We start from the raw sequence: 18,198 nt of genomic DNA, 5'->3' as shown, positions 1-18,198 counted from the left end.
TGAAACAGCCACAGGGATGCAACATTGCAGCGATGGGGCAGGGGTTGGAACTTAGTTGACAGTGCAAGACCTATTAGATTAGATGTTTTTTTTAGGTCTTGTTCAAGAGGTAGAAACTAATTGTGAATACACCAGCCCAAATGCAGAAACAATACTCCGTGCATGGGCGAATGGTGTTTTTTTAAGAGACATAGGATACTCTAAGGTGTGAGTAATTTTCTAGCATGGTAGAGGGAACCCACCTTCTTTGCAGCAGCAATGCCGAATTGCCAGTCGAGCAATTCAGCCTTCTCGATTGCCGTGTAAGCGGATTTCTAGTTGTTGAATAGTAGAAAAATTACTGATCGTCTTCTATTTATTAAACTATTGTAATTTTTCCAAAGATCGCGAGTTTCTAGTTTCTGCGACTCTATGCGTTTTTTAGTTGTTTCGGCATGTCTCCTTTGGCTGTCGCTATTTAACTCTTTCAACGATTTCTAGCATGTATATATTTTGCCTTATACTTTAATAATAAAAGTATATGTTAAAATATTCCTTAGTTTTGATATTGTATTTTAAAAGAATACATTTTTTTTAATTGGGCATAATTTGCAGTTTACTGGCTAAGTTAACCACCTTTTATGAGTTTCAGTTTGTTACTCTCATCCTCTGTCACTCATTTTCTTACTGCCTCCCCTCTCTTATTTTATACAGTATCTTCCTCTCTATCTCTTTTTACTCCCGTTTTATCACTCTTTTTATTTTTTGAAAGCCAGAGTTAACGAAACTAACTATAAAACAGAATATTTAAATAGTCCGTTATAAACAATAGAGAAAATTATCCAAGTATCAATAATATTGACAAATTGTGAGAAAGATATATATATATATATATATATATATATATAACGAGAGAGAGAGAGAAAGAGAGAGAGAGAAGGTGGAAGAAAAGAGGAGGGAATATTGCAAACGGAAGGATTAATTTTCAATTTTGTCTTTTTATTTTATTTTAATTTGACGGATTTTGCAAACTCACTTTTCCTGATTCAAACAATCTTATTGAGCACAACAGTTGACTCAACGGATAATATTTGGAATGGATTGTTAAATTTAAGAGTCAATTATATGGGTTTTATCAAAAAATGTTTCTTTTTTGCGTGAAACGCAATAGCAATCAATTTAATTAGCAACACTTACAACTCACTTGCATGGAAACATTTTGCACTTAAAAATTAAGAGCTCATTGTCTGTTGCCAGTATAATGTAGGGGAGCTAACTTGAACATGGTTAAAGTATAATGAAACTGGTAAACATACAACTAGGGTACACGACTTTTTTTTTTTATTCAATTTTCACCCCAAACAAGGCACAGTGCCACTTTGAAGCAGGGGGCTACTATTAGGGACTTAATTAGCGGGGTTATTATGAAGGGAGAAGAGTAGAAAGATGTTTGTTAACATTACACTTGAACTTCTGCATATCATTGCAGTTGGGAAAGCAGAATCCCGGAAGGGAGTTCCAAAGACCCGCAGTTCTGGGGAAGAAACTATTGGAGTAAAAGGCTTTCTTGCACCTAGGGATCTCTACTGTAAAGGGATGAGACTTAGTAGCTTGTCGGGTTTGTCGGGGGTAGTTACGCCGGGGAGGTACAAGTGTTTGCAGTTCGTCAGAGCATTCACCATTAAAGTATTTGTAGAACAAGCAGAGGGATGCAACATCTCGTCGATGGGACAGAGGTTAAAGCCTAGATGACAGTTCAGGACCTATCAGGTTGGCGACTCTCTTTTGAACCCTGTCCAGGAGCGAGAGACAAGCAGCAGATGCACCAGCCCAGATGTGACAACAGTACTCCATACATGGGCGAATGGTTGCCTTATAGAGGTATAGGATACTGTCAGGCGTAAGTAGTTTTCTAGCACGGTAGAGGGAGCCAACCTTCCTTGCAGCAGCCTTGGCAATGCTCTCAATGTATCTATTCCAGTTCATATTCCCTGTAAACGTTAGGCCGAGGAGTTTAAAAGAAGTACTTTCAGGCAATGTGTTCTTGGCCATTGCTATTGGTGGTAGAGAAGGTTTCTTGTAGTTATTGAAGGAAACAAGCTTAGTCTTAGCAGCATTGAATGTGACCAACCATTTTTGTCCCCATTCCACTATGGATTGGAGGTAATCCTCTAGTGTTTCTGCCATTTCCTTGGATATGTGTTCATTTGTTTTCCCCTCATATCTGTTATAGAGAGTGGTGTCATCGGCAAATATACCCATCTCCGAAACAATTTTATCAGGGAGGTCGTTAATGAATATCAGGAATAATAGAGGTCCAATGATAGACCCCTGAGGTACTCCCACATTTATGTCATATTGTTTGGATGTACGTCCGTCGAGGACAACTTTGATTTTTCTATTACTTAAGAAGGATTTAATTACATTATGAATTCTTCCAGTGATTCCATATGATCTAATTTTCTTAAGAAGACCATCGTGCCATACCCTGTCAAAAGCCTTAGATATATAAAGGGCCACCGCTCTACCCTCCCCTGTTTTATCCAATGAACGGTATATACGTTCAGAAACTACAGTTAAGATATCTGCTGTTGAACGGGCTTGCCTGAATCCATATTGTTTGTCAGTCAGGAGTTTAGCAGCTGTTAGGTGCTGGTCTAGGGCTTGATTAACTAAGGACTCAAATATCTTGGCGAAAAGCGGGAGGAGGCTAATGGGGCGATAATTTAGTGGGTCAGTTGTTTCACCAGAATTCTTGAAGACTGGTACCACAGAGGCGGTTTTCCAGCAGTCAGGAAAACAAGATTCGTTGAGGCATTTATTGTAAAGTTTGGACAGAACTGGAGCAACCTCGGCAGAGCATTTTTTTAATAGCACAGCCGGGATGAGATCTGGTACACATGCTTTTGAGGTGTCTAGGTTTTTTATAATAGCATGTACCTGAGAAGGGGTGATTTTCAAATCGTCAAGTGTGGCGTCTGTTCACAGAGGAAAATCAGGGAGTTCAGTGTGGAGTTTGAGGCAAACCGACTGGCAAGCAGATTAGCCTTGTCAGTTGCCGTGCAAGCAACCTCATGATTGTTTGTTAGTGGGGGAATAGTTGACTGTCCATTATTAACTACGCTGTTGTAGATTTTCCAAAAATCCCGGGTTCCTAATTTCTGTGCTTCGATGCGCTTTCTGGTGGTTTCAGAGTAATCTGTCTTAGCTGTCTCTATCACTCTCTTACAATTATTTCTAGCTTCTATAAATTTCTGTTTATCTGAGCTGGACTTATGTCGGTTGAATCTGCGGAACGCATGCTGCCTTTGACAAATGGCAGCTGCACAAGCAGAAGTAAACCATTGGGGAGAGTGGGGCTTGCTATAGAATTTCCGTGCGGGAACATGTGCTTCAAAAAACCAAAGGTAGACTGGAGGCGGACATGTGGAGACACCAGCCCAGATTTAGCAACACTACTCCATGCATTATTACTAAATGATAATTACCGTGAAAAGTTTTAGAAAACTATTTCTCATTTAATTAATCACTATATTTATTATTTGAAAGCGACTTACTATTATGGATTTTATTTTTTATTTTTTTTCGTAAAATCAAATGTAAATAGAAAAAATGAAAATATTAAAAAAAAAAAAAAAACCCTAAAAACCATGGTGAACGAAGTAATTTGTGACAACTTAGTGAACTTACGGAGGTTGGGTCGAAGGGAAAGTTAAAGAACTCTCCTATCTATGAACGACGCAAGACCATTTTTCTGTTGCCCGAAACCGAGTGCCCGGATTTGACATACTATTTTGACACTCTCAAATCTCGTCAAATCTCGCGGAACGAGAAGTTTTCTTCGAGTTTTCAGATAATAGATACGTGGTGTTAAGTCCTTCTAGGTTACCAGCTTGCTACCATTACAAGAAAAGATTGCTTGTAAGCAGCGACGCCATTTTGATGCAAACTTTAAACGTCTTTTCTTGTCCTCTCCCTTCTTTACTCGTCGGTAAGATAATTCCGACAAATTTTTTTTCATTTTTTTCTTTTCATTCTTCCTTACTATCTTTCTTTGTTTCTATTTTCCTCATATATTTCTTTCTTTTCATTTTAGCTTATATCTTTCTGTCTTTTCTTCCTGGCGTACATGTTTCTTTCTAACTATGTTAAATTTAGTCCTTTTCTGCTTCCTTCTTTTTTTTCTTCCTCATTCCGTTAATTTTGTTCCTTTCTTGCTTTAAAGACAATTTTAAAAACACAAAACAAACTTTAATGCAATCAAAACGTTTTCTGTTAAAAGTATGTTTCCTCTTTCAGCTCACACGCCTCTGACACCATCTCCTGCCACAAGTAAGTAAATAAACATATTTCTATTTTATTTCCTGGAAAATTCTCTCTCTTAAACCCAGTCAACGACATGGCGAGTAAATTGACTTTTTTCCACACCAAAACACTAATTGACTTAAAAGAAAGAAACAAGAAAAGATAAAACAAAATAAATATGAAAAAATAAAGAACAAGAGGGAAAAACAGAAGAAAAAAAAGGAACGATTCAAAATCGAAGCTTTTCCTATTTCTCAATAGTAGACTCTGGTTAATAGATATATTCCACTTTGGCTCTACGCTGTGTCGTTAAATGTCACTTCTTGTGTGACTTCATTTATATATCTTATATACCTATTTGAGTTGCAGTGTTTATTTCATTGTTAGTGACATCATAAAGCCAACTTCATATACAAATTAAAAAAAAATGTTTTCTAAAATACTGAGAAATTCGTGCGATGAGCGTACTAAGGACTAACTAATTTACATATTGCTTTACAAAAGAACGTCTAAGTAATTCACTATTAGTTATTGTTTTCTGATTCAATTAACCGCCTCATTTGGCATAAGATAAGAATGTTTACTAATGGTCCCGCAGACAGGCGTTCAATTCTTGGTTGAGTCATCCCAAAGATTTAAAAACGGTACTTGCTAAGCACTAAACATTATAAGAATGGAATCAAAAGCAAGTGGAATAATTATGAGAATAGAGTGGTACGCTACTCTTCATTTCCATGCAATCAATTTAATTAGCAACACTCACAACTCACTTACATGGAAAAAATTTTTGTACTTAAAAATTAAGAGCTCATTCTCTTGTTGCCAGTATAATTTAGGGAAGCTACGGTTGGTAAACATACGACAAGGTTACACGACTGGAGGCGGGCATGTGGAGATACCAGCCCAGATATGCCGAGATTTTTTTTAAACGAGGCCCCCATCAATAGATTCACTGATCGTGCGATATTACCGTCAGCACATTAACTGTGGATCTAACAGAACGGAAACCATATTGCTTGTCGCCAAGTTGGTTTTGCTGAAGTGGATGACAACTTCTCTATTTATATGGACTCAAGCAACTTACTCATGATGCAAAAGGCCAATCTCCCATGTTTTATAATACTGTGCAGACTGTCGAAATTTTCCAAGGTGTGGGGAAGCATGTCTCTTTAAGACAACGTTTAAACAGCTTTGTAAGTATATGAGCTAGTTCCAGTTGAATTTTTTAAGCACTATGATTAGAATGCTGTCAAGGTTCTTGATAAGTCTAGCAAAATCACGGACAGATATGTGGATGCTGCTCAGAGTATATTTAGTTCCAGGAAGAGATTCAGACGGTAAGCGGCCCTGATCAAAGAGGGTGGAGTTAGATGCGAAGTTTTTAGCGAAGAGTTTGACTTTGTCAAATGCTAGCGTACTTACCTCAGATTCGTTGATAATAGTTGGAATGGAGAATAAGCATATTTAGAACCCTGTTTATCATGCATCAAAACTCGTGGAAACCAAGCCACTGCTCAGCTACTTTAGATTTGACAGTCAGAGTAAAGAACTTTCTATAACCATTTTACGGTGATTACTGGCAGTATCAAACCTTTACTCCTGACATGAAATGGAACACGTACGTCAAGTCAGTTGCCAAGGTCGCTGGAAAAATGGTAGGATCCTTCTACCGCTCCAGAAGATATCTCACTGCTGATGCAATTCTCTATCTATATAAAAGCCAAGTACACCCAAGTACTGCTGCCACATCTGGGCAGGAGCTGCTAAAAAAGCCTATCCTGCCTTGACAGAGTACAAAATAGACTTCGTGGCTTAGTGGGAGATGCCCTTTTCTCTTCCCTGCAACCTCTCTCCTACAGGAGAGACGTTGCGAGCCTGTCTTTGTTTTATCGTTACTGCCATGACAAGTGCTCGTCTGAACTCCAATCTCTGGTCCCCACTCGCCAATCTTTCACGATAAACACCAGTCTACCTGAAACCACTGTCAAAAAATTTCCACACTCTTTATCTGTGCCAAAACCAAAACGTAGATCCTCGAGTGGCTTCCAGGCCTGGATAAGTGGTGACTACCTTGTCAAAAAAAAAAAAAAGAAAAAAAGGCAGCTATAGTTGCTGAACATCTGTTTCCTTGAAAGCAATTGAAATTGTGATTTCTAAGTGCAATGGTAGAGGCACATTCAGGGGTGTACCACGGTTGACTATTTAGTTACTGTTGAAATTTTTGAAGGATATGCAATTGTCTATATAGACAGCCATTCTGTTAAGTCGGAAATTATAGAGAATACATCCTTCTCAAGGTATTTCTGATATGAACGTGCAGAAACTGTTATACACAGTGCGATTGGGAGGCACATAAGAGATTTTGTTACACTTTGTTCTGATCTTAATTGAGACAAGCGAGTGATCGGAAGTGGTAGATTTAAATCAATTAGTATTTTGGGTAGGAAAGTTCAATTTTATTCTGGGGTTCGAATCCGATTTGAATATAGAAATTTATAACACACACACATCATTTCACACCACACAAACACACATCAACTCACACCACACAAACACATACACATAAATCGCGGCCAAGCAAACAAGTCAGTGAATAACAATTGGCTCTCACCTATATAACGAAATTAAATTGCAGCAGAATACATTTCTATTCATTCGAACACAACAAAGCCATTTTATTCTTTTGTTAGATTGTAAATTAAAAACAAAGTCCGCCACTTTAAAAACACAGCAGGCAAGCAAAAATGTCAATGAGTTGTTTTTCCATCCCGAAAGTTATTTCATCATGAAATTAAATTCCACCCTAATTAATTTCGATTCATTCGTACACAAGTCAGACATTAATTTTTTTTTCTTAATTGTAAATTCAATCTAAATCACCCTCTTCACTACTCTAACACACACACACACACACACACACACACACACACACACACCACGATTAAGGGAACAATCAGTGAGTATACCTCTACCCAATGACCTATTTTATGCTTAGAATTTTTGTTAAAAATATCTTTTCGGATCTTTACTGTCACGGAGGATGTAGTGGACTATAAGCACGTAGAAGAACCATATCCACAGGGATACTCGAAGTAGGAAGTTGAGTAGCGATATGTCTCTTCACATTACATTTAAATTTTTACATGTCAGTACAGCCAGGGAAACAGGATACAGAGAGAGAGAGAGAGAGAGAGAGAGAGAGAGAGAGAGAGAGAGAGAGAGAGAGAGAGAGTTCCAAAGTCTAGCCGTTCAAAGAAAGAAACTGTCATAGTCGAGGGACCTTAACAGTGAAGGGGTGAGATTTTATTGCTTACCGGGTTAGTTGGGAGTATGTATATCGAGAGGGCGGCAACCAGTTCACTAGATCAGATTCCATTAAAATACAGGATGGGACAGAGCAACTTGTTTATTTAAATAATTTAATTAATTTAAATAAGCAAGTTTCTCTGCCCCACTCGTTACTTGTAGAACAAGCACAGGGATGCAGCATTGCGATAGAGGTTGGAGCTTAGGTTACTGTGTCAGACCTATTGGATTAGGGACTCTTTTTAGGATTCTGTTTAATAGCGAGAGACAAGTGGTTTATGCATCAACCCATACGTGGCAACACTACTTCATGCATGGGCGAATGGTGGTTTTGTATAGATATGAGATACTGCCAGGTGTGAGTAGTTTATTCGTAGTTAGGTAAATAATAATAATAATAATAATAATAATAATAATAATAATAATAATAATAATAATAATAATAATAATGAAGTAATGCTATTAATAATAAAATAATATTAATAATAGTAAAATAATGATAATGATAATAATAAATGATGGTAATAATAATGATAATAATTATCATATTAATAATAGTAATAATAATAATCATATTGATGATATTAATAATGATGATAATAATAATTAATTAATGATAATAATAACAATAATCTTAATAATCATAAGTAAAAGATCAATAATAATAATAAACTACTGACAATAACATTATTATTAAATAATGGTAATAATAATAAAATAATGTAAATAACAGTAAAAACAATGATAATAATAAAATAACGATTTTAATTATAATGATAATAATAATATTTATAATGCTAATGATAATAATGATAATATTAATTAAAGAATGATAATAGTAATTATAATAATTTCAATAGAAATAATAATGATGAAAATAAACTATTGATTTATAATATAATAAATAATAAATAATAAATAATAACATTGATGAAATAATAAAAAAATAATAATATTATAAAACAATGGCAATAATAATAATAATAATAATAATAATAATAATGCCAATATTAATAAAACTACTGATAATAATAATAATAATAATAATAATAATAATAATAATAGAAATAATGATGATGATAATAATAATAGTAAAACAATGTTAATACTGCTACTACTCGTAGTAGTACTACTACTAATAATAATAATACGTATTTGGTTTATAAATTTCAAAAGATCACTATGTATTATCCCACTTGACGCATAGCCTAATTGATAAGGCCATTGGTTGAAAAATTTTCGAGGGTAAATTGTATCTAGGTGGTGTGCCTTCAGTCGCTGGTTAAGGAAGATAAGAAATTATAATTGATATGAGATATTTAAAAGAAATGGAACGCAGAATGAATCAAATAAAAAGTTTAGTTTGAAATTTTCAGAAGATTATCAACTATGAAAATACACTTGAAAAAGACCGTAGGATTCAACGAGCGGAGCATGAAACTCCTATAAATAAACGCTTTTCTGTTTTCACTGAGTCAGTAACACATGTTTGGTTTTTCTTTTTATATATTTTAGCAACAACGACGTCTACCGTATCTACTTGTGAGTATTATCTTTGTCTTTATCATTGGACCAGTATAGTTGTTTAACATATCACATCCAAGAAGAGGGGCGTAACTTAGTCCCTTAATTTTCTTGAAAAGATTAAAATTCGGGGAGACTGTTTGTAGATTTCGATCCGTTCTAGTTTTGTTAGTTTGCACAAGACACAAAAAGAGAACACGTACAATTACTATCTTTTTGGCCTTTTAAGGGTTTCCTTTGCTCTTTAATGACACTCGTAAACAAAATTCTCATTGCAAGTTCATTGTTACTTCAGTAACCAGACTGGTACTCGAATCTCCGCGGTAAGACTCTACGTGTACTATTGCTGCTATAATTGAACTACAGTGAACTGCTGTGTGCCTGGCTTAAAGTATACTTATAATGTGTCCGCCAGTCTCTGCGTCTCCATCACATCTTCTGTTCCTATCTCTATTAATCTAAGTCAATTCATCTTGCTTACGTAAAGCTTGATGTAAATAAACATTCTTATCATTTTCCTTATTTCGAACGAAGGAAATCTTTAGATACACTCTGCGATCTTTTTGTTTAGCAAATTGTAATAAACTATTATGTTCATCGACAAGACTAACCTCACAATTGCGTTTTACTAATTCGTAAACAAAATTATAAAAACTTTTTAATTTTATAGTTTCTAGTAGTGCAGCCTTCGTCAGTAAATCGTGTTTTTTCTAACTACTTATATTACGAATATTTAATGTCAGAACACACAATACATATCATATACGTCTGACTGAAGACAAGTTATCATTTTACTCATAGCTGGAGGGTGGAAATTCTGAATTCTGAATTCTTATCTTTCCAATAGTATTAGTGCATAAATGACTTAAATACTAGATTTGATTGGATTTGAACTCAATATAACACAATTTATAGACCAGATTGGTATCTGTTGGTTCCGAAACCCATCTCCTGCGCTTATTGATTTACTAGCATAGCTACTCAACCTTGCTCGGGTCAAAATTGTATCATATTTTTATTAAAATCTCTATCTATATACCTCTCTTTATCTTTCTTTCTTTCTTTCCACCTCCCGTTTTCCTCAAATCACCCTTTCTCCTCCGCCCATCCCATTCCCTTCTAGCTAGACATACACGCACATACGTGCTGAAAACGTTCCTTTATATAATAGATTCCTCGTGAAATGAGTCAGAATTTCCTTTATAAATTAGTACATAATAACACTGACACCACCCAAGCTCAGTTGATCCCGAGAGAAATTTATTTTTCCAAAATTTTAGATATTATTCATCCAGGGCAACGATATTAAAAAAATGTACTAACTTTTTGTGTTTTTGTGTTTTTGTTTTGTAGTTTTTCACTTTTAGCTGAACATACACACATACAAACACACAGGTATTTGACCTTTTATATAATAGATTATTTAACAAACGAAACATATTTTTGATTTGAACTGACGAATAAAATCCTGATTTTCTCTCTCTCTCTCTTTCTTATTTCAGCTGTGATTCCAGCTAAAGACCGGAAAAGCTCATCAACATCGCGTAAGTTGTACATTTAGGAACACCCAAAATTTCTCGAGATTCAACAAGAAAAAATGTATCCCTTATCACAATGCTCATAACACCATATTACTTTCTATTTTTACTCACCTACCGTTTCACCATTCATTCTCGTTTTATTGTTAGTTCGGACAAGACGCAAAAAGAAAACACGTACAATCATTATCATTTTAGTTTTAAATGTTTTTTTATATTAATAATAAACGCCAACAAAATTCTTTATTGTAAGTTGCTCTAGTAGCTAGACTGCTACTTTAATCTCCGCGGTACGCTTTTATGGCTTTTCTAGTCGGAAAAAAATTGAAAGTTTGGAAAATTATCTGAATTAGTGTTTTATACATATGGTTTAAATTTCATTAAAATTGGATATACGGATTGAAAGTGTAAAGGTATTAGGCCTAATCTAATTTATTTGGAGGTGGTAGGTACTTTAGTTTTTCTAAATCTGTACCTGGACCCAGGAATCGATGATATGGGACAGTGAATGCGATTTGCTTCCGTCTGCGTCGACGAATAAGTGGCATAATGAATAATAAACGTATATTGCACCATATTTATAGGTATGTTACCGGATATGATGCAATGTGTACATTTAAATATGATGCAATTTGAATCTTTTATTCAATCAAAGCTATATGTAAAAATTAGTATAGGCACTACACCATTCTATCGGCAATGTCGGAGGTATGGTGTATAATTATTACATAATTATAACAGACGTCTGTGGTATTCAATTTAATTATGAACAGACGTCATAATGATAACATTGGGGGAACGTCTAGAGATACGACACATTGGCGGACACGTAGAGATTCCGAACCACTTCCATTGTATTCCCCGGGGAAATTTTATATATATGATCTAAATTTTATCAAATTTTGATTGGGTAGCTAAAAAATTACACACACACACACACACACACATATATATATATATATATATATATATATATATATATATATGTGTGTGTGTGTGTGTGTGTGTGTGTGTGTGTGTGTGTGTGTGTGTGTGTGTGTGTGTGTGTGTGTGTATATATAAGAGAAAGAAAATTAAAGATATAAGTTGAACTTTACAATCAAAATTTATTGTTCGGCTGAATACTAATATTAGTTTTTTAAATTTCCAACTTTTTTCACTTTTTTTTTATTTGGCAATTTATAACTACAATAAATTGCGGTTTCACTTAATACCTTAACTAGCAAATTCTAGCATTGCTACAAATATAATTTGCTGATTTCTTTATGTCCCCTGATGAGAAGAATAATAAGAATAGCATTCTTTGAAACTCCGTGGAATAAGGACTTTGTAAATTGTTTTTTGGAGTATTCAGTCGAACAATAAATTTTGATTGTAAAGTTCAACTTACAGTTTTAATTTTCTTTCTCTTATAATAAGCTCTACTCTCTATTGCGTATTGAGCTTTTTTAATTCGGTTGGGATTAAATTTTCTATATATAAATACTGTTATTTATATTAGTTTGAAGTTTACCCCATGGCGTATATCAGGTAAACACTACATCCCTTTATTTTCATCAATATATATATATATATATATATATATATATATATATATATATATATATATGAAGTAATTAATAATTTTATAATTTACATAAAAATTAATAATTTTATTATATCATAATTAGGATCATGTAATTCATTTTTATGTAAATTATAAAATTATTAATTCCATCTACTAACTAACTAACTAATGAATTAATTTTATTCAAACAATTTTCACTACATAAATATATGCAAATAATAGGGGGAAAATAAGTTCAATCCAGCGACTGACACCCTTTCTAACTCAACAATAAACAACAACATATGCAAATAATAAATAAAATTTTTATCAATATTCAAATTTTATTTTTAGCTGGAATATTTTAAGTCTAAAAATTCTTATTTTTACTTTACTAGAATATCTTGTTCTTTACTTTTCCAGGTTGAATTTCTTGTCCTTTACTTTTCCAGGTTTAATGAAATCTTAAGAATATTACTTTTCATGCGCGCATTTTTCATTTTTTTCCATATAATATATATATATATATATATATATATATATATATATATATATATATATATATATATATATATATATATATATATATGAAGTATTAACAGAGGTTCTGTCTCCATAGCTCCCGAGATTCGAAACCACTTTCATCATCTTTACCGGTAAACTTTACACATTTTAGATTTTATGTAGATTTTCTAAACTTTCTATCGGAAACAAGCACATACATTGATGTTTATATCGGTTTTCACAAAAGTCATTCCCATTGTTCACTAGCAATAACAAAAAAGTTCCCGAGAGTCTGAGTGGCAACAAGTCTCCTCCGGATTTCTAGCACTATTTTCGATAACCATTGAAAAACGTCTCGCATTATATTATTACTCCTTCACCGGGGATTTCTCGTTGATGTTACATCATCCGACCGTGAAAAAATGATGAATAAATACTGAATGATGTGTTTTTATTTCATTCAAAATATGGAATATTTATTTATTTTTAAATATTTAAAAGAAGGAAGTGTACCTTTTCATTTACTTGCCTGTATTTCAAAACATTTATTTTAAACTCGCTCATTGGGAGATGGAAATGAATAGGAGGTAATAAAACGATTTTGATTGGCTAACTAAAAAATAACTCTACATAAATGTAGATGTCTCGTTCTATTTTTTATAATACATCTATCTATCTATCTATCTATCTATCTATCTATCTATCTATCTATCTCTCTCTCTCTCTCTCTATATATATATATATATATATATATATATATTTGTTTATTGTTATATAAACATGGTCACATCCTGCTGCTACAAATAGCCACTTGTTTCAATCAAACAACAGATATCATCAGGCAGCGATTTGACTATTCAAAAGTTCAATGAATAACTTTTGAACTTTTGAATAGTCAAGTCGCTGCCTGATGATATCTGTTGTTTGATTGAAACAACTGGCTATTTGTAGCAGCAGGATGTGACCATGTTTATATAACAATAAACAAATATCATCAGCTCTTTTTATTGAGCACTATCTAACAACCTCGTTGAATTCATTAGTCCATTACTTTTGAATAAAAAAACCCGAGTATATATATATATATATATATATATATATATATATATATATATATATATATAATTTTAGTCATTCGATGAATTTAAAAATTTATGACGTGAAATGTTTGAAATGTTAAAAGATTTTTATTATTCTATGTAAGACAAAGAATGCATTAGAAATATTTTAACTCCTTATCCTATAGGATTTCGATGTCTACCATCTCTACCATCTCTTCAGAGGAGAAAATATTAGCGATTAGCTATAATGGTTTACACCTTATTTGCTAAAGACATGGAAAATCACAACTAAAAATTGATTGAGTAATTAAAAGTCGGAGAGTAAGGAAGTTAAAGAAAAGGATATAAAAGTGAACATCCAAATTGAATGGTAAAATCCGAAGTGTGGTAAAATGATCCAAACTGTATTTTGAGTAATCACAGGTTTCCATACCAGCTGATTGTTGGATAATTTTATTCTGAAGTATATATATATATATATAGTAATAACCTGTACATTATTACTGAAGTAATAACCTGTACATTATTACTGAAGTAATAACCTGTACATTATTACTGAAGTAATAACCTGTACATTTCAGTTGACCTATTTTTTTGCCCTATATTTTTCGTGCTTTTTAACATCATTTTTTCTGGGTCATTTTTACATTTGCTTTTCTATTTTATATTTAATTCTATCACCATTTAATTTATTTTCTTCTTCTTCACTGATTTTTTCTCTTCTTCTTTCCTGATCTTTCTTATTTACATTATGTCTCGGCAGCCGTGTCAAACGAACATCTTATTTTTCTTTTATTCTATCACCATTTATTATTTTTTTTCTCTTTTCTTCTTCACTGATTTTTTCTTAATTACACTTTGTCTCGGCAGCTGTGTTAAACGCATATCTTATTTTTCTTTTATTAATATTATTGGAATTTTTCCCCTTTTCCTTGTACATATTTATTAATTATTCCATGGATTTCGGCCTTTTGGATTATTTTGGACCATCTTCCAATTACGTGATTTCCTTGGATTTTACTTGTGCGAATGGAAATTCAATTAACTTTCTTGGATTTATATTTTTGGATTTTACCGTCATTGGATAACTTACCTTTCACCAGACTATCCATTCATGTGTAATCACCTTTTTCTTCACCATATTCCCTCTGCTTCACTTTTTGTTATCAAGTAAGATCTTTGACTTACTTGTAGTTTCATCAAATACTTTTGTATGCAAAATCCGAGCCCGCGTTTTATAATTCCTACCCTCTGATGAGAAGGAGAGTATTTCTTTGAAACTCCGCGGAGTAAGGACTATCCACTTATCAAGTGTTTCCTTTTCAGATTAAATATGTTTTTAACTATTTTTCGAAGTGTTTTTAACATGTTTTATTAACTGTTTGCTCTTATAAGCTCTATCTCCTATTTGGTTTTATCGAGCTTTTATTTTTTGTGGTTGAGATTACTTTATAAATATTAATTCTTTAATTTTACCATCTTGGATCATTTTGGTAAATTTAATTGTAATTTTTATTATATATATATATATATATATATATATATATATATATATATATATATATATATATATATATATATATATATATATATATATATATGATTATAAATAACCATATTTACATATATGGCAATTGCTTCGTCTTTACAGGCGTTAGTTATTCCAATGCTCCCCACCACCCTCATCATAGTTTTCAGGTTAATCGTCGGCGACACCTAAACCACGTCGGCCCGAAGATGACTTTTCAGGCCAACGTTTGACTTGCACAGTCAGTCACACATATGGCAGACAAATTTGTGTGTTGAAATTTGTTTCATTTCTGCGTCCATTTTTTTTCTTTCTTTCTCCCTCTGCTCATGGAATGTGTTTTCTGTAATGTAAACCGCTTTTGAGAGGAGTACACGATTACAAGCCTCACATTTCCAACTGTTTAATTCAATGGGCAAAACTAACATATTGCTTTTCCGAAGGTTTCTTTTGAGTTCAGCATGATCGATTCTTTTCCTCGACAAAATTTGAGATCCCCCTCTAATAACTAGCCTCCTCTATTCAACACACACACACACACACACACACACACACATATATATATATATATATATATATATATATATATATATATATATATATATATATATATATATATATATATTGAACTAGTCTGGGTACCTGGCCTAGCATGGGTATATGAAGGTGTGTGTTGAGCAAAAAAAAGTGGTAGTAGGCAAGCAGGCTCGAACTCGTGATGCGAAGGCGGAAAAGAAAGTGAAAGAAATCTGACATCTTACCGCTACTCCATGACGCGACCGGAAGTTCGGGACGTGAAAATTAGGCAAAGTGGTGATGCATATGTAAAAAAAAAGAAAAAAAGTAAATCCAACAACGATTACTTGCAAAAATGGCTCGCAAAAAATCGACCCCTCCTTGTAGAAAACTGCCCAGTTGAGGGTGACGGAATTACTGTTTTGGGTCAATTTTTCGCTATTTGTCGTCCAAGACGTCGAGCTTTAAAATGATACCAATCTCGTGAAAATCTGTTGCCCCTATCGAAAGTTTTAAGCATACATACATACATACATACATACATAAACACATACATACATACATACATACATACGTACGTACGTACGTACGTACATTTAAACAGACAGGTCAGATTTATATTATAGGTTACATTTTTTCTTTTTATATTTTAAATACGGTTGGTGAAAATATTTATGATTCATGTATTTAATTTTGAATAATGCTTTTATCGATTTAATATAGACACGTGAAAAAGATAGAAGCACAAATGGCACGGGTGTATTACAATATGAGCATTCCTATGCAAAAATTTGTTTTAACAAGGATATACCTGGAAAAATTGTGAGCAAAAAGAAAATATAATAAAGATAAATTAGTGTCAGGCGTGTTTCAATTTATTAACGGCTGAGTAAACTTTTATGCACTGATGACGCTTCCTTATAGAAATCGATATTTCGTATATTATGAAAAAATGTATGTTATTAAGCTGGACAGATGCAATTATAGGCAAATAAAAGTGTTTTTAATGTATATATATATATATATAAGGTTGTTTCTTGACTAACTAAGGTTTTACATAATATTTAGAACTTTTAGTTATATATTATTGAGTCCAAACATCAACTTTTGTCACCGAAAAATATTTATATATAAATGTATATCTAACTAGAACTTAGATAAATTGAAAAATGTATTTATATTTCTATAAATTAAAATAAATGTAATTTCTTTATTAAACTGTGTAATAGATATTCTTTTATTTTTGTTTGTACAGAGAGCAGCAAGTCGATGTTCATGGTGTTCGATGATAAAACTGGACAAGCCCCACTTGAGAATGGGCAAAATGTGAATGTGATCGGCCCGAAACCACCCGTATTTGTGGTCCCCGTGGACGAGGGAAGTCCCAAGCATACGGCCACAAACGCTGCTTATGAGGAGGAGAATCACCCACACCAGATCCTACACTTTCCGCATCCCCCTGACCGCAAAAATTCGTCGAAAGATGACAAACACCCAAATCTTTCTTCTATCCAACCTTATATCTCACCAAATTACCCCGTGCCAGAATTGGCACCCAAAAAGAAAGTGATCACATCACCCACCCAACCGACAGCGCCCAAACACATCCCCGGGGACCAACCTAAACCAAACCCGTCTAGAAAGCATTCTGGCACCGGCCAATATTCACCACCGTCGTCGTCGGTCGACATACCCAGGAAGCCAAGCATTCCATCACCAGTCGACGCAAAAGTCAATGAAAATTTACGACACTTCACAAAAAGTGATCCCCAGCTAACCTTTCCAACAACATCGACCCAACCGGGGAGCAACACACCGCCAACTAATGGTAACGATTTAGTGGTCCCTCTTATACCCCCGCCAGTTGGTAAACGCTCATCAGAAAATCGGAAAAAATCAGTTCCTAGCAGTCATCCATCGGGGCATCCGACGTTAAATTCCTCTCCAAAATTGGAAAAGAAAGTGAATCCCTCGCCCAAATCGGAAACCAAAACCAATTCCTACCCCAAAACAGAAAACGGTGTCAATTCTTCCGTAGATGTCGGGCCACCGGACGGCAAGGGCTCCCCAAAGCTAACCAGCGTCCAGTCTTTCGACCATAACGACGAACCCTCCAAGAAGGAATCGTCATTACCACCGGCAGCGATCATTTTACCACCGGTCAGTTCCGTTGATGCACGTAAAAAATCCGTCAACGGCTCCCATTCTGAATACGTACCGTTGAAATCACCTCGACAGCAAAGCCCACCCTTATCAGAGAACGTGTTCTTTGATATCGACAATAAATCAAATAATTCCACTTTCCTAGGAGATGCTATGTCTGATTCCCCAGCTGAAAAAGATCCTGGCGCACCTCGATAAAAAAACACTCGATAGAAATTTCACCTTTTT

General features: G+C 33.9%; 1 protein-coding gene across 2 annotated transcripts in view; it reads left to right on the top strand.

Annotated features, from left to right (window-relative positions):
* Window positions 1-18,198, top strand: part of LOC145297645 (uncharacterized) — a 282,988-nt gene that overhangs the window by 263,082 nt on the left and 1,708 nt on the right. Inside the window, exons 8-11 of one of the 2 annotated variants that reach the window (XM_080143761.1) lie at window positions 4,279-4,311; window positions 9,106-9,132; window positions 10,617-10,658; window positions 17,063-18,198. The exon at window positions 17,063-18,198 is cut by the window's right edge and continues 1,708 nt beyond it. In XM_080143761.1, the coding sequence (XP_079999887.1) occupies window positions 4,279-4,311; window positions 9,106-9,132; window positions 10,617-10,658; window positions 17,063-18,168 (1,208 nt within the window). In that variant the 3' untranslated portion in view covers window positions 18,169-18,198. The remainder of the gene's footprint in view (window positions 1-4,278; window positions 4,312-9,105; window positions 9,133-10,616; window positions 10,659-17,062) is intronic. The other variant, XM_080143762.1, reaches the window with a different exon arrangement.

Source organism: Euprymna scolopes, chromosome 18 (assembly GCF_053919585.1).
Source record: "Euprymna scolopes isolate OS-2025 chromosome 18, ASM5391958v1, whole genome shotgun sequence".
Taxonomy (NCBI): Eukaryota; Metazoa; Mollusca; class Cephalopoda; order Sepiida; family Sepiolidae; genus Euprymna; species Euprymna scolopes.
The sequence above is the reverse complement of the archived record's forward strand: the minus strand, read 5'-3'. Positions and strand labels throughout refer to the sequence as shown.